The 16,097-nt window shown below is 49.1% G+C and overlaps 1 protein-coding gene across 1 annotated transcript; it reads right to left on the bottom strand.

Moving 5' to 3' along the window:
• Positions 1 to 2,326: 2,326 nt before the first annotated feature.
• dkk3 (dickkopf WNT signaling pathway inhibitor 3) lies at positions 2,327 to 14,448 on the bottom strand. Its single transcript, XM_033038858.1, has 6 exons — positions 14,224 to 14,448; positions 13,240 to 13,365; positions 9,059 to 9,151; positions 7,401 to 7,545; positions 5,414 to 5,570; positions 2,327 to 3,075 (listed from the first exon to the last, which is right to left on the bottom strand). Exons 1-6 carry the CDS (start codon positions 14,392 to 14,394, stop codon positions 2,772 to 2,774), a joined length of 996 nt encoding a protein of 331 aa, XP_032894749.1. The 5' UTR covers positions 14,395 to 14,448; the 3' UTR covers positions 2,327 to 2,771.
• Positions 14,449 to 16,097: the final 1,649 nt, after the last annotated feature.

Genomic DNA, 16,097 nt, shown 5'->3' with positions numbered 1-16,097 from the left:
ATCTTTTCCATGCCCCTTATGATTTTATAAATCTCCATAACGTCACCCCTCTGCCTCTTATGCTCCAGGGATAAATAACTCAACACATCCAACCTCTTGTAACTCAACCTCCAGACCCACTAACATCAATCTTTTTTTTTTGCCCCCCTCCAGTTTAATAACATCCTACCGAGAGCAGGCACAGAACTGTACTCCGATTGTGACATGTCCAATATATAGTACGGCTGTAATATTAAAGTCCGAACTCCCTCACCTGTATTCCCCTACTGGATTTTGTCCTGCCCCCAACTCTTTTCCAGTTTTCTCCCTCCTACTCCAACCAGTCTGAAGAAGGATACTGGCTTGAAACATTGTCTGGCCATTCCCTGCACAAATGCTGCCTGACCAACTGAGTTCCTCCAGGACTTTGTGTTTTGTCCCAACTCCTATACTCAATATCCTGATGCAGAAGACCAGCATCATGGTTCCACTTGACAAATGAAACATTTTAGTGGGTTAGAATTGTTTGTGCCTTAATTCAGCACCATAATGGTGTCCGATTCTGGGTCTGTGCTGTGGGGATAATTGTCAGTACTTTGGAATGGAGGAGATTTACAGGTGAGAGACCAGAAAGGTTCATTGAAGCTTATATTTTCTCATCTGATCCTGTGTCCAGTATTTTGTAGTGCTGGGAAGTTGTCTATGGTCATGATGTATTTTTTCTGAGTGGTTTTTAGACCATAGTCTCCATTCAAACCCAGAATCAAACAAGAAGTGTCTGGAGACACAATAAACTGCAGATGCTGGAAACTACTGAACCAAGCTGCAAACTTCAGACAGAAGGGTCCTGACCTGAAATATCATCTGTCCATTTCCCTCCACAGATGCTGCCTAAACTACTGAATTCCCCAGCAGATTTTACTCATAATGAATGTGGATTTGGTTTACATTTCAGACTGAGTGAGAGCAGATTAGTTCTGGAGAACGCTAATGTTTAATGTTCATACTGGAAAATGTGTGCATTGAATGTGCAGGGGCCAGGAATGACAGTGACTGGAGTAACATTGAGTTCAGCCCCGACAATGGTTGGGTACTGGAGTAGTTGGAAGGTGCCCCTTGGGGATAGATTGCACTGGGTACAGCAGGACATTCACTCCTAGTGCTAAACACCCAGAACCACAATGATGCCTGGCACTACAGTACACCGCAGGTGTGGCTGTTACTGTGCTTTATAGCATGTTCCAGTTCAAATCAGGCAAGGCAGCAGCAGACTTTGAAGGATTTGAATGCCATTTTATCGGCCACAGTGAGAAAGCAAGTTTAGTATTGGCCTCTTTTTGTATGGGGATGGAGAAAGGTTAACACTAGCTTTAGTTTAGTGTGCTGTGAGACAATAAAATTCTGCATATGTTGTGCACAGAACAGTACAGCATGGGGATAGACCCTTTGGCCCATCATGTCCATGCTATCTTCAACTGCACATCTCCCTTCCCATGGTCAAACCCCTCCATTCTGTGCATGATTATCTAAATGCCTTGTAAATGTTGCTATCTTATCTGCTTGCACTGCCTCTCTGGCAGCTTGTTCTGGGCATCCACCATTGTAAAACAAACTCCTTGTAAATCTCCTTTAAACTTTCCCTCTCTCACCTTTGCGTAGACCATCTTGGATCACTAACTGAGCTCTCTCTGTAATTCAGGAAGAGCAACTCCTGGGGAGATTGGCTGTGGGAGAAATAGCAGGAATTTAGACTTTCACCGAGACAGGCCCTTCGGCCCACCGAGTCCGCGGCAACCAGCGATCGACCCGCACACTAGTACTATCCTACACAAGGGACAATTTACAATCTTTATCAAAGCCAATTAACCTACAGCCTGTAGTCTTTGGACTGTTGGAAGAAACTGGAGCACCCGGAGAAAACCCACGCAGTCAACGTGCAAAGAGAACCCGTAGTCAGGATCAAACCTGGGTCTCTGGTGCTGTAAGTCTGCAGCTTTACCACTGTGTCACCCTAAGGAGTGGACTAAAGGTGGAAAAACACATAGAATAGAGGAATAGGTGGTAGTGTTGTTGCCTTGGCCCTTGGGACCTCCTTTGATCTTATCCTGATGCTTCCCCTTGTTTTCTCCAAGACCAGGTGCTCCACATCCCAAAGATGCGCTGGGAAATGAGGAGCGTGCCGGGCACTCGTAGCATTGCTCTCCTGGGAGTAGAGAAAAATAACGGGACAAATGGCTGCTTCTGGTGTCCCTGAGAAGTTAATAAGCAGCAGCTGAGATAATGGGCTGAGCACCCCATTCTGGGCTGTATAGTTTGCAGAAGTATGAATGACGCAAGGTCTCACTGCGACCTCCGGATGATGTTCTTTTTATTGATGACAGATATGTTACACAAAATATGTTTTAGAAAAAGCAACAGGCTGCTGCCAATGGGCTAAGCACATACTTGGAGCCCATTGAAGTAGACTGTGTGGTTAGAGCAGATGAAGCAGCATATTGCTCCCTATGTCTCACTGGAATGCAGCAAGAATCAAACAGCCCGCTTTTGATGCTCCAAATCCATCACCAGCGACCCAATCTTATGTCAAAGAATTTGAACTGGTGCCGAATTTAGTGGCTGTTACCAGAGCACTAACCGACTAAAGATGTTCCTAAAAATAACAAGGAATCTACATGTTTTTCAAGCGATTGCTAAAGTAACAGCTTCTCTGTGGAACACAGCCTCTATGTGCTTCTTGCTTTCTCTACTGTGCAGCAAGGGTTCAAAGAGCCAGTTTGGACGGAAGGGCAAGTTTAGCTGTGACTATCAGCTCCTGTTTCCCTCACCTCCGCTAGCTCTGTCACCTGTTCAACTTCATATTCTTCACTTCCTTCTGGATTCTCCCACTCGTGGCGTTCCCTGATAGAACCCAACATGGCACTCACTGCAGTCCTGAGCTCGGCTTCCTCGTCTTTATCTGCCGCCGTGTGGTGATGTTCTCTGTCATTGGGGTCCTCCCGTGCTGAGAGACGGAGGTCTTCCATTTCCGCCTTGTCGGAGAGATCTTTAGTGACCGCTGCTTGCTTGCGGTCCTTGCACACGGACATCAAGGTGTCCCTGAGAATGAGGGGTAGGAAAAGATTTCAGCAATTGCCGTTTAATACAATAGACACTAGGTGCAGGAGTAGGCCATTCGGCCCTTCGAGCCAGCGCTGCCATTTACTGTGATCATGGCTGATTATCCACAATCAGTACCCCGTTCCTGCCTTCTCACCATATCCCCTGACTCCGCTATCTTTAAGAGCTTTATCTAACTCTCTTGAAAGCATCTAGAAAATGGGCAGAGAATTCCACAGATTCACACCTCTCTGGGTAAAAATGTGTTTCCTCATCTCTGTTCTTAATGGCCTACCCCTTATTCTTCATCTGTGGCCCCTGGTTCTGGACTCCCCCAACATCTAGAACATGTTTCCTTCCTCTAGTGTGTCCAATCCCTTAATAATCTTATGTTTCAATAAAACCCCCTCACATACTTCTAAATTCCAGAGTATACAAGCCCAGCCGCTCCATTCTATCAACATATGACAGTCCCGCCATCCCTAATTAACCTAGTGAACCTACGCTGCACTCCCTCAATAGCAAGAACGTCCTTCCTCAAATTTGGTGACCAAAACTGCACACAATACTCCAGGTATGGTCTCACTAAGGCCCTGTATAATTGCAGAAGAACCTCTTTGCTCATATACTCAACTCCTCCTGTTATGAAGGCCAACATGCCACTAGCTTTCTTGGCTGCCTGCCGTACCTGCATGCTTACTTTCAGTGAATGATGAACAAGGACCCCCCAGATCTCTGTGTACTTCCCCTTTTCCCAACTTGACACCATTCAGATAATAATATGCCTTCCTGTTTTTCCCACCAAAGTGGATAACCTCACATTTATCCACGGACTGTCTTCACAAAAATAAAGCACATCACTGCTGCTCAGCCCTTACACCCGCAAGCAAGGTGAGGGGAGAGATTCAAGAGGGACCTCGGGCAACTTTTACATTCAGAAGGTAGTTGTATTCTGAATGAGATGCCAGAGGAAGTTGTAGATGTGGACACAGCTACAATGTTTAAAAGGCATTTGGAACAATATGGTTTTGAGGGATCTGGGTCAAATGCAGGCAAATGGGACTAGCCTAGAATGCTTGAATGTGATTGAGTCTGAAGGGTCCTGATCTGAAATGTCACCCATCCATTTTCTCCACAGATGCTGCTAGACCCACTGAGTTACTCCAGCATGTTGTCTATCCCAGAATGCCATCTTGGTTGGACAAGTTGGGCTGAAGGGCCTGTTTCTGTGTGTAGGAAAGAACTGCAGATGCTGGTTTAAATCAAAGGTAGACACAATGCTGTAGTAACTTTGCGGGACAGGCAGCATCTCTGGAGAGAAGGAACGGGTGACCTTTTTGGGTCGAGACCCTTCTTCAGACTGATGGGCCTGTTTCTGTGCTGCACAACTCCATGACTCCATCCTAAAGATGTGCCTGTGGGGTAATTGGCTGCTGTGTACTGTGAGTGAGTGATACAATCTGGGGGTGTTGATGTTGGGGGGAAATGATGATGGTAGAAATAGCATAAATAGGCGGATAGTGGCTAGCATGCACCCGGTGGGCTGATGGGCCTGTTTCCATGCTGAATCTATCTAAAATGTCGCTGGCCAGAGATGATGTGTTGGACCACATTGAGGGATATAGTGCAGTGCAGCTGCCCCCAGGTTAATGCCATGCCTTGAGTTGGCACTGGGTCAGGGTTTCAGTGTGTTTTGAAGCCAGGGGTCACTAAGTTAGAAGCTGTGACCCGTTGATGGGTTCTTCTTCTCTGCGCTCAGTCTCAGGGATAGAAACATAGAAAATAGGTGCAGGAGTAGGCCATTCGGCCCTTCGAGCCTGCACCGCCATTCAATATGATCATGGCTGATCATCCAACTCAGTATCCTGTACCTGCCTTCTCTCCATACCCCCTGAACCCTTTAGCCACAAGGGCCACATCTAACTTCCTCTTAAATATAGCCAATGAACTGGCCTCAACTACCCTCTGTGGCAGAGAATTCCAGAGATTCACCACTCTCTGTGTGAAAAATGTTTTCCTCATCTCGGTCCTAAAAGATTTCCCCCTTATCCTTCAACTGTGACCCCTTGTTCTGGACCCACCAAGTCCGTGTTGACCTTCAGCCACCCATTTTATTCTCTCCACTGGAATCTCCCGCCCCCAGATTCTACCACTCGCCCACCTGCACATCTTAGGGACCGGGAGGAAATCGGAGCACCCAGGGACACAGTGGACAATGTACAAACTCCCCACAGACAGCACCAGTGGACAGGATCAAACCTGGGTGCCCAGCACTGTGAGGCAGCAGCTCTACCCGCTGTGCCACAGTGCTGACCTGGCAACAGGCAAAGCCTCCTACCCTTCTGGCAGACACAGCAGTCCTCTGGCACAGGGGCAGCGGTCAAACGCCCTGTCCGGATCCATCTCCCAGGTGATGAGGTCCAACAGCTGGTGGGCAGGGTCGTGACATGGCCGCTCTCTCTCCGCCAGTGGGGTGCAGACAGGAAACAAGAGGTCTGAGCAAAAAGCAATAGTGTGAGACCCTGCCGGCAATGCAGCGTCACAGACAATCAGTTAGCACTTGCGCACCAGGTGACCATAATTAGTGATGTTTTAATTAATAAATAATATTCATTGTCATACAGCACTAAAACATGCTCTTCAGCCTTGTCCATGCCAACCATGAGGGCAACACGGTGGCACAGCAGTAACGTTGCTCCCTTACTGTGCCAGAGACCCAGGTTCGATCCTGACTGTGGGTGCTGTCTGTATGGAGTTTGTACGTTCTTCCTGTGACTGCCTGGGTTTTCTTCAGGTGCTCTGGTTTCTTCCCACACTCTAAAGACGTACAGACTTGTAGGGTAATTGGCTTTGGTAAAATTGTAGGACAGTGCTAGTGTACGGGATGAACACAGACTCGGTGGGCCGAAGGGCCTGTTTCCATGCCGTATCTCTAAAGTAACTAAATAAACCAAGTTGGCACACTGGGCCAGCCTTATTTACCTGCATTTGACCTACAGCCCTAAACCCTTCCTATCAACATCTGTCCAAATGTCCTTTATAAGTGGCAATCGTATCCATTTCTGTAGTTTCCTCTGGCACCTCATTCCAGATACAGACTACCCTCTCATTGAAAAGATTGCCCCCAAGGTCCTTCGTAAATCTCTCCCCTCTCATCTTCAGCCTCTACCCTCCAGTTGTAGAATCCTCTACCCTGGGGAAAAATAGACTGAGCATTCACTTTAGGTCTTGTACACCTCAATAAAGCCTCCTACGCGCAAAAGCGGGAAGTCTCAGCCTATCCAACCTGTCCCTATATCTCAAGCCGGCAAGTCAAGGCAGCATCCCGGTGAGTCTCTTCTGTACCCTTTCCAACTTAATGACTATGAATTATCATTATCAATGAAGAGATCTAAATTAGTGCTTCTGACTGTCCAGGTATGCCACTTGGGCAATAAACCATTCAACATGAGTCGTTTATTATGAGTTTCCTTGTTCCTGTAATTATAACGGCCTGAGGCTCATGAGAGTTTGTCTTTTTGAGATGAAAACAGTCATCAAATTAAAATGTATTCACATCTGAAATATTTGTTTCAGTTAAATCTGACACCCTTGTCTCCTTTTCACCCCCAGAATAGGCTCAAATGCCCCCCCCCCCCCCTCCTTCCTCCCGTCCCATATTTTCCTGTTATTTCCCCCTCTTCTCGTTCCCCCCCCCGCCACCCTGGCCACTTCCACCCATAGCCCTCCGAGGTGACATCAAGCCAATTCATGTTCTGTGCCGATAGCTACACATTCCCACTGCAGCAAGACTTTGTGCATCTGGTGCACAGAGGACTAGCTGATCGTTCAGTCTATCAGGTGGCTTCTTATGAACACTCCAATGCACCTCTAATTCACCTTTTGAAATATCACACAGTAACAAACACTTCAGCAAACCTGGTGGGTTTAAAAGGATGGCAGGGAACGGGATCCCACAAAGTTTAAAAGGAATCAGGTGAATGGGGCCCCAGTGCATTTAAAGGGGATCCCGGCGAGTTTGAAGTGAATACGGGATATAGGGCCCCAAGGAGTTTAGAGAGAGTTTGGGAAATGGGGCCTGAGAGGTTTAAAGGGAGTGTGAGAAACGGGGGCCTTGAGGAGTTTTAAAGCAGCACAGGATACAGGGACTGGATGACAGGAAAGTGCAACACCAATGGGATTTTGGAATGGTCAGGGAGCAGATTATTGAAGCTTTGCCTTTTTTGAACGACAAGCTTGGCGTGCGATAGACGTGTGGTCCATTGTGGGGTCATGTCTGTGGACGATGGAGTTAGCTGAGTCCCGTCTGCGTGTGGGGAACTCACCAATGTGGAAGGCACAGCACAGGTGTGGACCACACTGTGGTTGTTGCTCACAGATGGAGCCCAGTTGCCCCCTCACTGCGTTCGCTCGGCACTCTCCCCAGATGCACAAGTGACCCCGGGTACACTGGCCGTCACGGGTACAATTCTGGGAAAATTCAAAACCAAATGTTAACCCACAGGCAAAATCTCTTATTTAAAAACCATGACAAATTAAACAGTTCAAACTTTGAATTGTTGGGAAGATGTTGGCCAGGTTCCAGAATCCCAAGAGAAAACGAGATGAACTTCTATAGATAGAGCTCTAGGGGCTAGTGGAATCAAGGGCTATGAGGAGAAGGCAGGCACGGGTTATTGATTGGGGACGATCAGCCATGATCGCAATGAATGGCGGTGCTGGCTCGAAGGGCCGAATGACCTCCTCCTGCACCTATTTTCTATGTTTCTATGATGAAGGGAAGAAACATACTGGAGGCTGAGACGAGGCAGGTGAACTGGAGATGCTTGGGACTAGATCAATGGTTTACTTGTGCTGAATATTCAATAGTCAAGTGTTTAATAGTCCAATGTACCAATGAAATTCTTACAGAGGTCACGGCCTCCGAGAGGAGTCGAACAGTACAGGAATGCTCCGTCTTGGCTGCTAGGGAGCTGAGATACCAGCCCACAAATTTGTCGGTTATGGGAACGGATCTGCTGGGTCGGATTTCCAGAGCCCCGGCCGCAGGTGGCGCTGATAGGAATTTTGGTGGCAGAAGTCAGCTGTGGGAATGGATGTGCCGGCTCCAGCCAGGTTGGAGTTCCAGAGCCCCGGCTACAGGGTGCAAATTCAACCCGCAGGTTGTCCCAATGAGGTCAAGATCTGCCGCCTCACTCAGTCATGACACTGCATTTTATTGTGGGTGGGGGGCGGAACTACTGAGGGGGATTTCAAGTACACTCTTGTAATTTTGTCCGGATTAAAGGAGGTGCTGGTACACTATTTACACAATATACATACACAGGAGCTGGTACACCACATAATAGTGTAACACTGAAGTCTGTTGTGCAACTGAACGCACAGTCCATAGAAGATCATATTTGTTAAGGTCAGTGTTGTGCAGAGCTCAAGGGCCTAATGGTTGGTGGGAAGAAGCTGTTCTTGAACCTGGTCAGGTTCATAAAGGTATAATAATATTACGAGGGGCATAGCTGGGATCAATAGCCTTTTCCCCAGGGCAGAGGATTCTAGAAATTGAGGGCACATGTTTAAGGTAGGAAGAGAGAAACTTACAGGAGATCTGAGGGGTACGTTTTCCACAGAAGGTGGTGAATATACGGAACAAGCTGCCCGAGGAGGTGGCGGAGGCCAAACCTGCTGTAGTATTTAAACGGCATTTTGGTGGGTGTGTGGAGAGGAAAGGAGTAGAGGGATATGGGACTAGCCTGGATGGACTTTGCTGTTGGCATGAATGAGGCGGGCCGAAGGGCCTCTCCATGTGCTGTAGTGGTTTATGGAAGATTACATGGAACCGCACCACATGTTAAGGCTGTTCCACCCATCATAGGCTGGAACTGATCCCACTGTCTGAATACTTCATTTCTTATTTTGTCCTGTTTAACGTTCCCTTGAATGTTAGTTGTTCCATCCCTCTCCCTGGGCATCAGCCGATCCCACCAACCTGTTCGCTTCCTCTGCGCGGAAGGCACTTGGGCTCCAGCGGGTTGGTCTCACAGAACTGGTCATCCCTGCAGTCCTCATCCACGATACATTCCTGCAGAGGGACAGAGAGATCCATCAATGCTGGCATCAAGGGCGGAACAGTGGTGCCAGAGACCCGAGTTCAATCCTGACTATGGGTGCTGTCTGTGCGGAGTTTTAACGTTCCTCCTGTAACAGCGTGTTTTCTCCGGGTGCTCCGGTTTCCTCCCGCACTCCAAAGACGTGCAGGTTTGTAGGTTAATTGACTTTGGTAAAAATTGTAAATTGTCCCCAGCATGTAGGATAGCGTTGGTGTGTAGGGATCAGTGGTCAACGTGGCCACGGTGGGCTGAAGGGATTGTGTCCATGCTTTATCTCCAAACTAAACTGGGGACAGATCCAAATGGCTCCAGATCTACCTAGATCCCTGCACATGAGGTTGTGATGGAAACAGGAATCACCCATGTAGTGGGAAGCACAGTATGGGTGGGACCACAAGTGTATAACGTGTACAGAGGTTTTCATGTAAAAGCTGACTGGAGCCAATGCCCAGAAGGTCAGTTTGAGAGGTGAACTGAGCCTGGTCCATAACATCCACTGCCCTCCCCATTATCAAAAGCACCATGATGTTTGAGACAAAGACCCATCATTTATTTATTTCCCTCTTTACTGCACAATTTGAGTTTAAAAAAATCACATTAGAAAAAAAAATCACGTGGTTAAAGTGCACATTGTCGGATTTTAATAAAGGCCATTTTTATACATTCTGGTTTCACCATGTAGAAATTACAGCAGTGTTTATACATATCCCCCCTTCCCCGCTTGAAGTCTGCAATTCATGGACATCACCAGTTGCTGGGTGTCTTCACTGGTGATGCTCTGCTTGTTTTGGGGGCTAGTCCCCTTCAGTTTTCTCTTCAGCATATAAAAGACATGCTCAATTGGGTGATTGACTTGGCCACTTAAAAATTGACAATTTTTTAGCTTTGAGAAACTCTTTTGTTGCTTTAGCAGTATGTTTGGGATCATTGTCTTGCTGTAGAATGAACCGCCGGACAATGTTTTGAGCCATTTGTTTGAACTTGAGCAGATACTCTTCAGAATTCATTATGCTACTGCCATCAGCGGTTGTATCATCAATGAAGATAAGTGAGCCAGTACCTTCAGCAGCCGTACATGCCCAGCCCATAACACCCCCACCACTGTTTCACAGATGAGGTGGTATGCTTTGGATCTTGGGCAGTTCCTTCTCTCCTCCATACTTTGCTCTTGCCATCACTTTGATACAAGTTAATCTTTATCTTATCTGTCCACAAGACCTTTTTCCAGAACTGTGGTTGCTCTTTTTAGTACTTATTGGCAAACCAGTGGTTTGCATCTTGCAGTGTAGGCTCTGTATTTCTGTTCATGAAGTCTTCTGCGGACAGTGGCCATTGACAAATCCACACCTGACTCCTGAAGAATGTTTCTGATCTGTCGGACAGGTGTTTGGGGATTTTTCTTCATTATAGAGAGAATGCTTCTGTCATCAGCTGTGGAGGTCTTCCTTGGACTGCCAGTCCCTTTGCGAATGTGCACTGTGTCTATGTGTATACCTGAATGACAATTAAAGTTAATCTATCTAATCTATCTATCTATTCGCAAGCTCACCAGTGCTCTCTTTCTTCTTAATGATATTCTAAACAGTTGATTTTGATAAGCCTAAGGTTCGGCTGATGTCCCTAACAGTTTTATTCTTGTTTCTTAGTCATAATGGCTTCTTTGACGGGTGATTGAGTTTGTAGTTTGTTTGGTTGTTTGTTTGTTTGTCTTTTTGCACAAAGTCCACGAGCATTGCCACTTTTCATTTCACTGCACATCTCGTATGTGTATGTGACAAATATACTTGACTTGACTTGACTTTCATTGGCACAACTTTGGTCCTCATGTAGATAAACAGCAATACAAGTTTCCAAAGGTGATGGTAAGACTGGAGGAAAGACTAGGCGCTGAGAGCTCTCTTATACCTGCATGAAGGAGGCAATTAAACACACCTGAGCAATTACAAACACATGTGAAGCCATGTGTCCCAAACGTTATGGTGCCCTGAAATGGGGGGGACTATGTATAAACACAGCTGTAATTTCTACATGGTGGAACCAAAATGTAGAAAAATATCCTTTAATAAAATTGGACAATGTGCACTTTAACCACGAGATTTTTTTCTATTACAAATCTCAAAATTGTGGAGTACAGAGGCAAATAAATAAATGATGGGTCTTTGTCCCAAACATTATGGAGGGCACTGCATGGATGGGAATGTTTTACAGTGACGTGTCAAATGCAGGCTAATGGGACTTGCCCTATATGCCAACATAGTTGGCGTGGAGGGGGTGGGCTGATGGGCCTGCTCTGCGCTGCTGAGTTGGTGGGGGATTGTAGAGAAGCCTCTCTCACATTACTGGTCTAGGGATGGCTCGGTTTCATCATTCCTGTGGCTTTCCTGCCTGCAGAATGCTGCTGTTATTATTGGAAGGAAACCACAGAGATGTGAATCACATTTTCCACCCCTCGGCAGCCAGTAGTCAAGGCGCTACTCACAGCTGCCGGAAGCTTGGAGATGATGGATGGTAGTCCCGCTAGACGAACAGTGAGCTGTTTGAACCGCAGCAGGGACCCTCATTGGAAGGTTGAAGGGAGACTTGATATCAGTATATAAAATTATGAATGGCATTGAAGATAAGACACAAAATGCTGGAGTAACTCAGCAGGACAGGCGGCATCTCTGGAGAGAAAGAATGGGCACCATTTTGGGTCAAGAACCATCTTCAGACAAAGACATAGATTGGGTAGAGACTCAGGACCTTTTTCCTCAGGGTGGAAATGTCAAGGATGAGAGGACATAGCTCTAAGTTGTGAGGTGCAAAGTTCAAAGGAGATGTGCAGGGCAGGTTTTTCTTACACATACACACACAGAGCGTTGGTGAGTGCCTGGAACACATTGCCAGGGATGGTGGTGGAAGCAGATACGATAGTGGCGTCTAAGACATTTTTGGACAGGCACATGGATATGCAGGGAATGGCGGAATATGGATTGTGTGCTTGTAGATGAGATTAGTTTAACTCGGCATCGTGTTCGGCACAGACATTGTGTACCAAGAGGCCTGTTCCTCTGCTGTATGTGTGGGGGCACATTTTATTTTAGAGTAAGACACCTGGAGTAAGTTGGCGGGGAGAGAGAGAGAGGGGGGGGGGGGGTGGCGGAGGCAGATACTAAGGGTCCTTTAAGAGGGTTTTAAATTTCTACATGGAACTGCAGGAAATGGAGTGATATGGATCAAGTTCAAGTCAAGTGAATTTATTATCACATGCAGGCAGAGATTAGTTTAACTTGGCAGTAGGCTCAGCACGGACATTGTGGGCCATAGGGAGTATTCTGGTGCAGTACCCTGTTCTCTGTTCTAAAATCCACCCCTTCTTCTCACAACGTTCCAGCGAGTGTGTCTGAACCACAGGTAGCGATGGCCCATTTGTTGTAAACAGGCTCCTCAAACAGGGACGAGAGGATGACTCAGAGCTGTTTCATGGATGTGGGTAAAGGAGCAGGTTCTGTATATTCACTAGAGAGGGACTGCTCCCAGTGTCTCAATGGTTGTGCAGGACTAGCTAAGAAGCTGAAGGAACCTCCAAAAGTGCAGACCCCCTCTTTACCACTGCACTCTTTTAGTGCCAGTTCTCACCCCCCCCCCCCCTCACCCCCCAGAGCTAGGTCAACCCTAGCTCTGACCCCTCTGCTGAACGCGCTCCCTCACCACCTCCCCTCCCGCAGCATCTCTGTTAGAGGACCAGTCATCATTAGTTGCTGGAGTATCTGGGGCAGGACTGATAAACCCTGACCCTGGGAAGGAGCAGGAACACCAGTATTGGTACTGCAGGGGTTGCCCCACTGGAAGGACGAGGGTGACTGGGAGCAGGGAATGAGCCAGAGGGGAGTGTTCCCCAGCACAGGTGGCAGCTGGCCGTACAGCTCTTCAGATGGGCTGAATGGCCTGCTTCTGTCTGAGGCAACAACCACCCCACACCGCATCTGCACAGCAAGTCACCCCCGCAGGCTGCCGACTCCGGCCCCCCGGGCAGTGCCCTCCCTGGGGTGGTCAGGGTTGGGTTCGGGTCGGGTCCTACCTTGCCGGCTTCCCGCTGAGCCCATGCGGATGGGTCTCCAATTCCCAGGAGGGAGATGGGTTCATCGCGATGTTCCTTGGGCACCGACTCCTGGTCCCAGGGCAGCCTCTTGGGCATCAGGTCCATCTGTGGCCGCGGCCAGAAGACAAGGCCCCTTATCAGGTCAGAGTAACCAGACCATCCACCCCACTCCCAAACCCAACCTCAACCCCACATCTTCCGCACCAAAGTTACAAGTCCCAGCCACTCCAACATCATCAATCCAGCACCCAGCCACTCAAACCCCACACACCACCGACCCACCCACATTTGCTCACAGTATTCCCAATGCAACCTTACCAGCGCCTTATAGAGCCTCAACAATACATCTCTGTAGCTGGGTGACGGGCACTGTGAACGGTCTCCCACGTCCACCATCATACCCTTCACCCGCACACCATCCGGCACAACCCCACCGCTCTAGCCGCACCCTAGACTACCCCCACCCACCCATTCACACAACCCTCAACACACCCCAACCCTCCACCGTCTGCACCCACACACCCATCCATTGCACCCCACACATGCCTGCACACCCTCCAGCCAGACTCCAACCCCGTCATCCTCTCCTACATGTCCCCACCACTCCACCACCGTTCCACCCACGTTGGCACCCTGTCTCACCTGCACCCATCCCTCCAGCCACATCTTACACCCCCTGCCCTCTCCTGGGTGCCCCACACATCCCCACCTCTTTCTGCACCCTTCCCTACAGAGCACCCCCTGCCAGCACAACCTTGCCACCTGCTCACATCCCTTGGTTCTCACACCCGTCCTTCCGCCCTTTATTCTCCCACATGCACCCCCCCCCTCCCCCTCTCCTCCGCACCCACCCTCTCTCTCCTGCTCGCACCCACTCTCTCGCACCCATCCCTCTCCCGCACCCACTCCCACCCCTCTCCCGCACAGCTGCTAACACCTGCCCCGCCCCGGCTCCGCTCGCACCTCCCGGGCGGCTCCCTGCAGTTTGCGCTGCGTGTCCTCGGTCAGCTCGCCCACCTCCCGCAGCATCTCCCGCAGCCCGGCCTCCGGGGCCAGGACCAGGGCCCGGGAATGACCCACAAGCAGCATCAGGATGAGCAGCGGGAGCGGCGGCGGCGGCCCGGAGCCCGACATGTTGCAGCCGGAGCCGGGAACAGTAGCGCATCCCCGGGACCCGCGCCGCTACCACCCAGCCCCGCCCACTGGCCCCGCCCACCGGCCGCTCCGCCAATCACCGCCCCGCCCAGCCTCCGGTCGCCGCCAATCACAGCGCCACCGCCGGCCTCCGCCAATCACAGTCCCGGCCGCTGCCGATATCCGCCAATCAGCCACTGGCCCGGCGCCGGCCGTTCCGCCAATCAGCTGCGCTGCCGCCAGAGCCCGGAGCGCCGCGTGCGGGGATTCAAGGAGAGACAGAGAGAGGAGCAAAGATACTGGAGGAGACGTGGGTTTACGACAAAGAACAGAGTGCTGGAATAACTCAGCGGGTCCGGTTGAATTTCTGGAGAACATGGATAGGTGGCGTTTCGGGTCCTAAATAGACACCAAATGCTGGAGTAACTCAGCGGGACAGGCAGCACCTCTGGAGAGAAGGAATGGGTGATGTTTCGGGTCGAGACCCTTCTTCAGACCTGTAACGTCACCCATTCTCTCCAGAGATGCTGCCTGTCCCGCTGAGTTACTCCAGCATTTTGTGTCTATCTTCAACTTAAACCAGCATCTGCAGTTCTTTCCTATACTTCTCCCCCCTGTTCCCAAACTCCAGTAAGTCGTACACCTTAACGACAAGGGTGCAGAATTGTATTGTATTGAATTGTATTGAAACAGCGCTCGAATAGTGGAAGACTAGAGTCATTGAGCTCAATAACCCTTCAGCCGTGTCCATGTCAAGGCATCCCAGAGCCTAGTCCCATTTGTCTGCATTTGGTTCATATCCCTGTAACATCTTCCGGTCCATATATCTGTCCAAATGTCTTAAAAGTGGTAATTGAATCAATTTCTATAGATTCCTCTCACAGCCAAATGCAGACTACCCTCTGAATGGACTGTGGTTTGTACTGTGCACTGAGGTACTGGGGAAGGCTTGGTGACAGGGTCAGTACATGCTGTCTCAGCACAGGCCAGGGACTGGAGAATGAGCTGATCTCACTGACAGGTGCAAGGCCAAGGGGCTTGTCCTGGAGGGATATAGATCAGCAGAGATTAGTTTTAACTTGTCATCAAGTGCAGCACAGATATTGTGGGCCGAAGGGCCTGTTCCTGTGTTGCAGTTCTGACGACCCTCATTCCATTCCAATTCCCTCTCTGCCAAACATGTTGCTAAGTTCAACTGATCTCTTCTGCCTGCATTTGATCCATATCCCTCCATTCCCTGTATTTCCATCTGCCCATCTAAAAGCCTCTTAAATACCACTAATGTAAGTGCCTCTACCACCACCCCTGGCAGTTCACTCCAAGCACCCCCCACTCTCTTGTGTGAAAAACATTTGCCCTGCACATCTCCTTTAAACTGTGCTTCTCCCACCTTAAAGCTGTGCCCTGTAGTTTAGTAGAACCACACCGACCTGCGATCCCCGCGCATTGACACTATCCTACGCACACTGGGGACAATTTTACATTTATACCAAGCCAATTAACCTACAAACTTGTACGCCTTTGGAGGGTGGGAGGAAACCGAAGAGCTTGGAGAAAACCCACGCAGGTCACGGGGAGAACGTACATCTCTGTACAGACATTACCCAAAGTCACAATCGAACCTGGGTCTCGGACGCTGTAAGGCAGCAACTCTACCGCTGCACCACCGTGCCACCCCTCTTTGACATTTCCACCAAAAGGTT

The sequence above is a fragment of the Amblyraja radiata genome, chromosome 20 (genome assembly GCF_010909765.2).
Source record: "Amblyraja radiata isolate CabotCenter1 chromosome 20, sAmbRad1.1.pri, whole genome shotgun sequence".
NCBI classification, from domain to species: Eukaryota; Metazoa; Chordata; class Chondrichthyes; order Rajiformes; family Rajidae; genus Amblyraja; species Amblyraja radiata.
The sequence above is the reverse complement of the archived record's forward strand: the minus strand, read 5'-3'. Positions and strand labels throughout refer to the sequence as shown.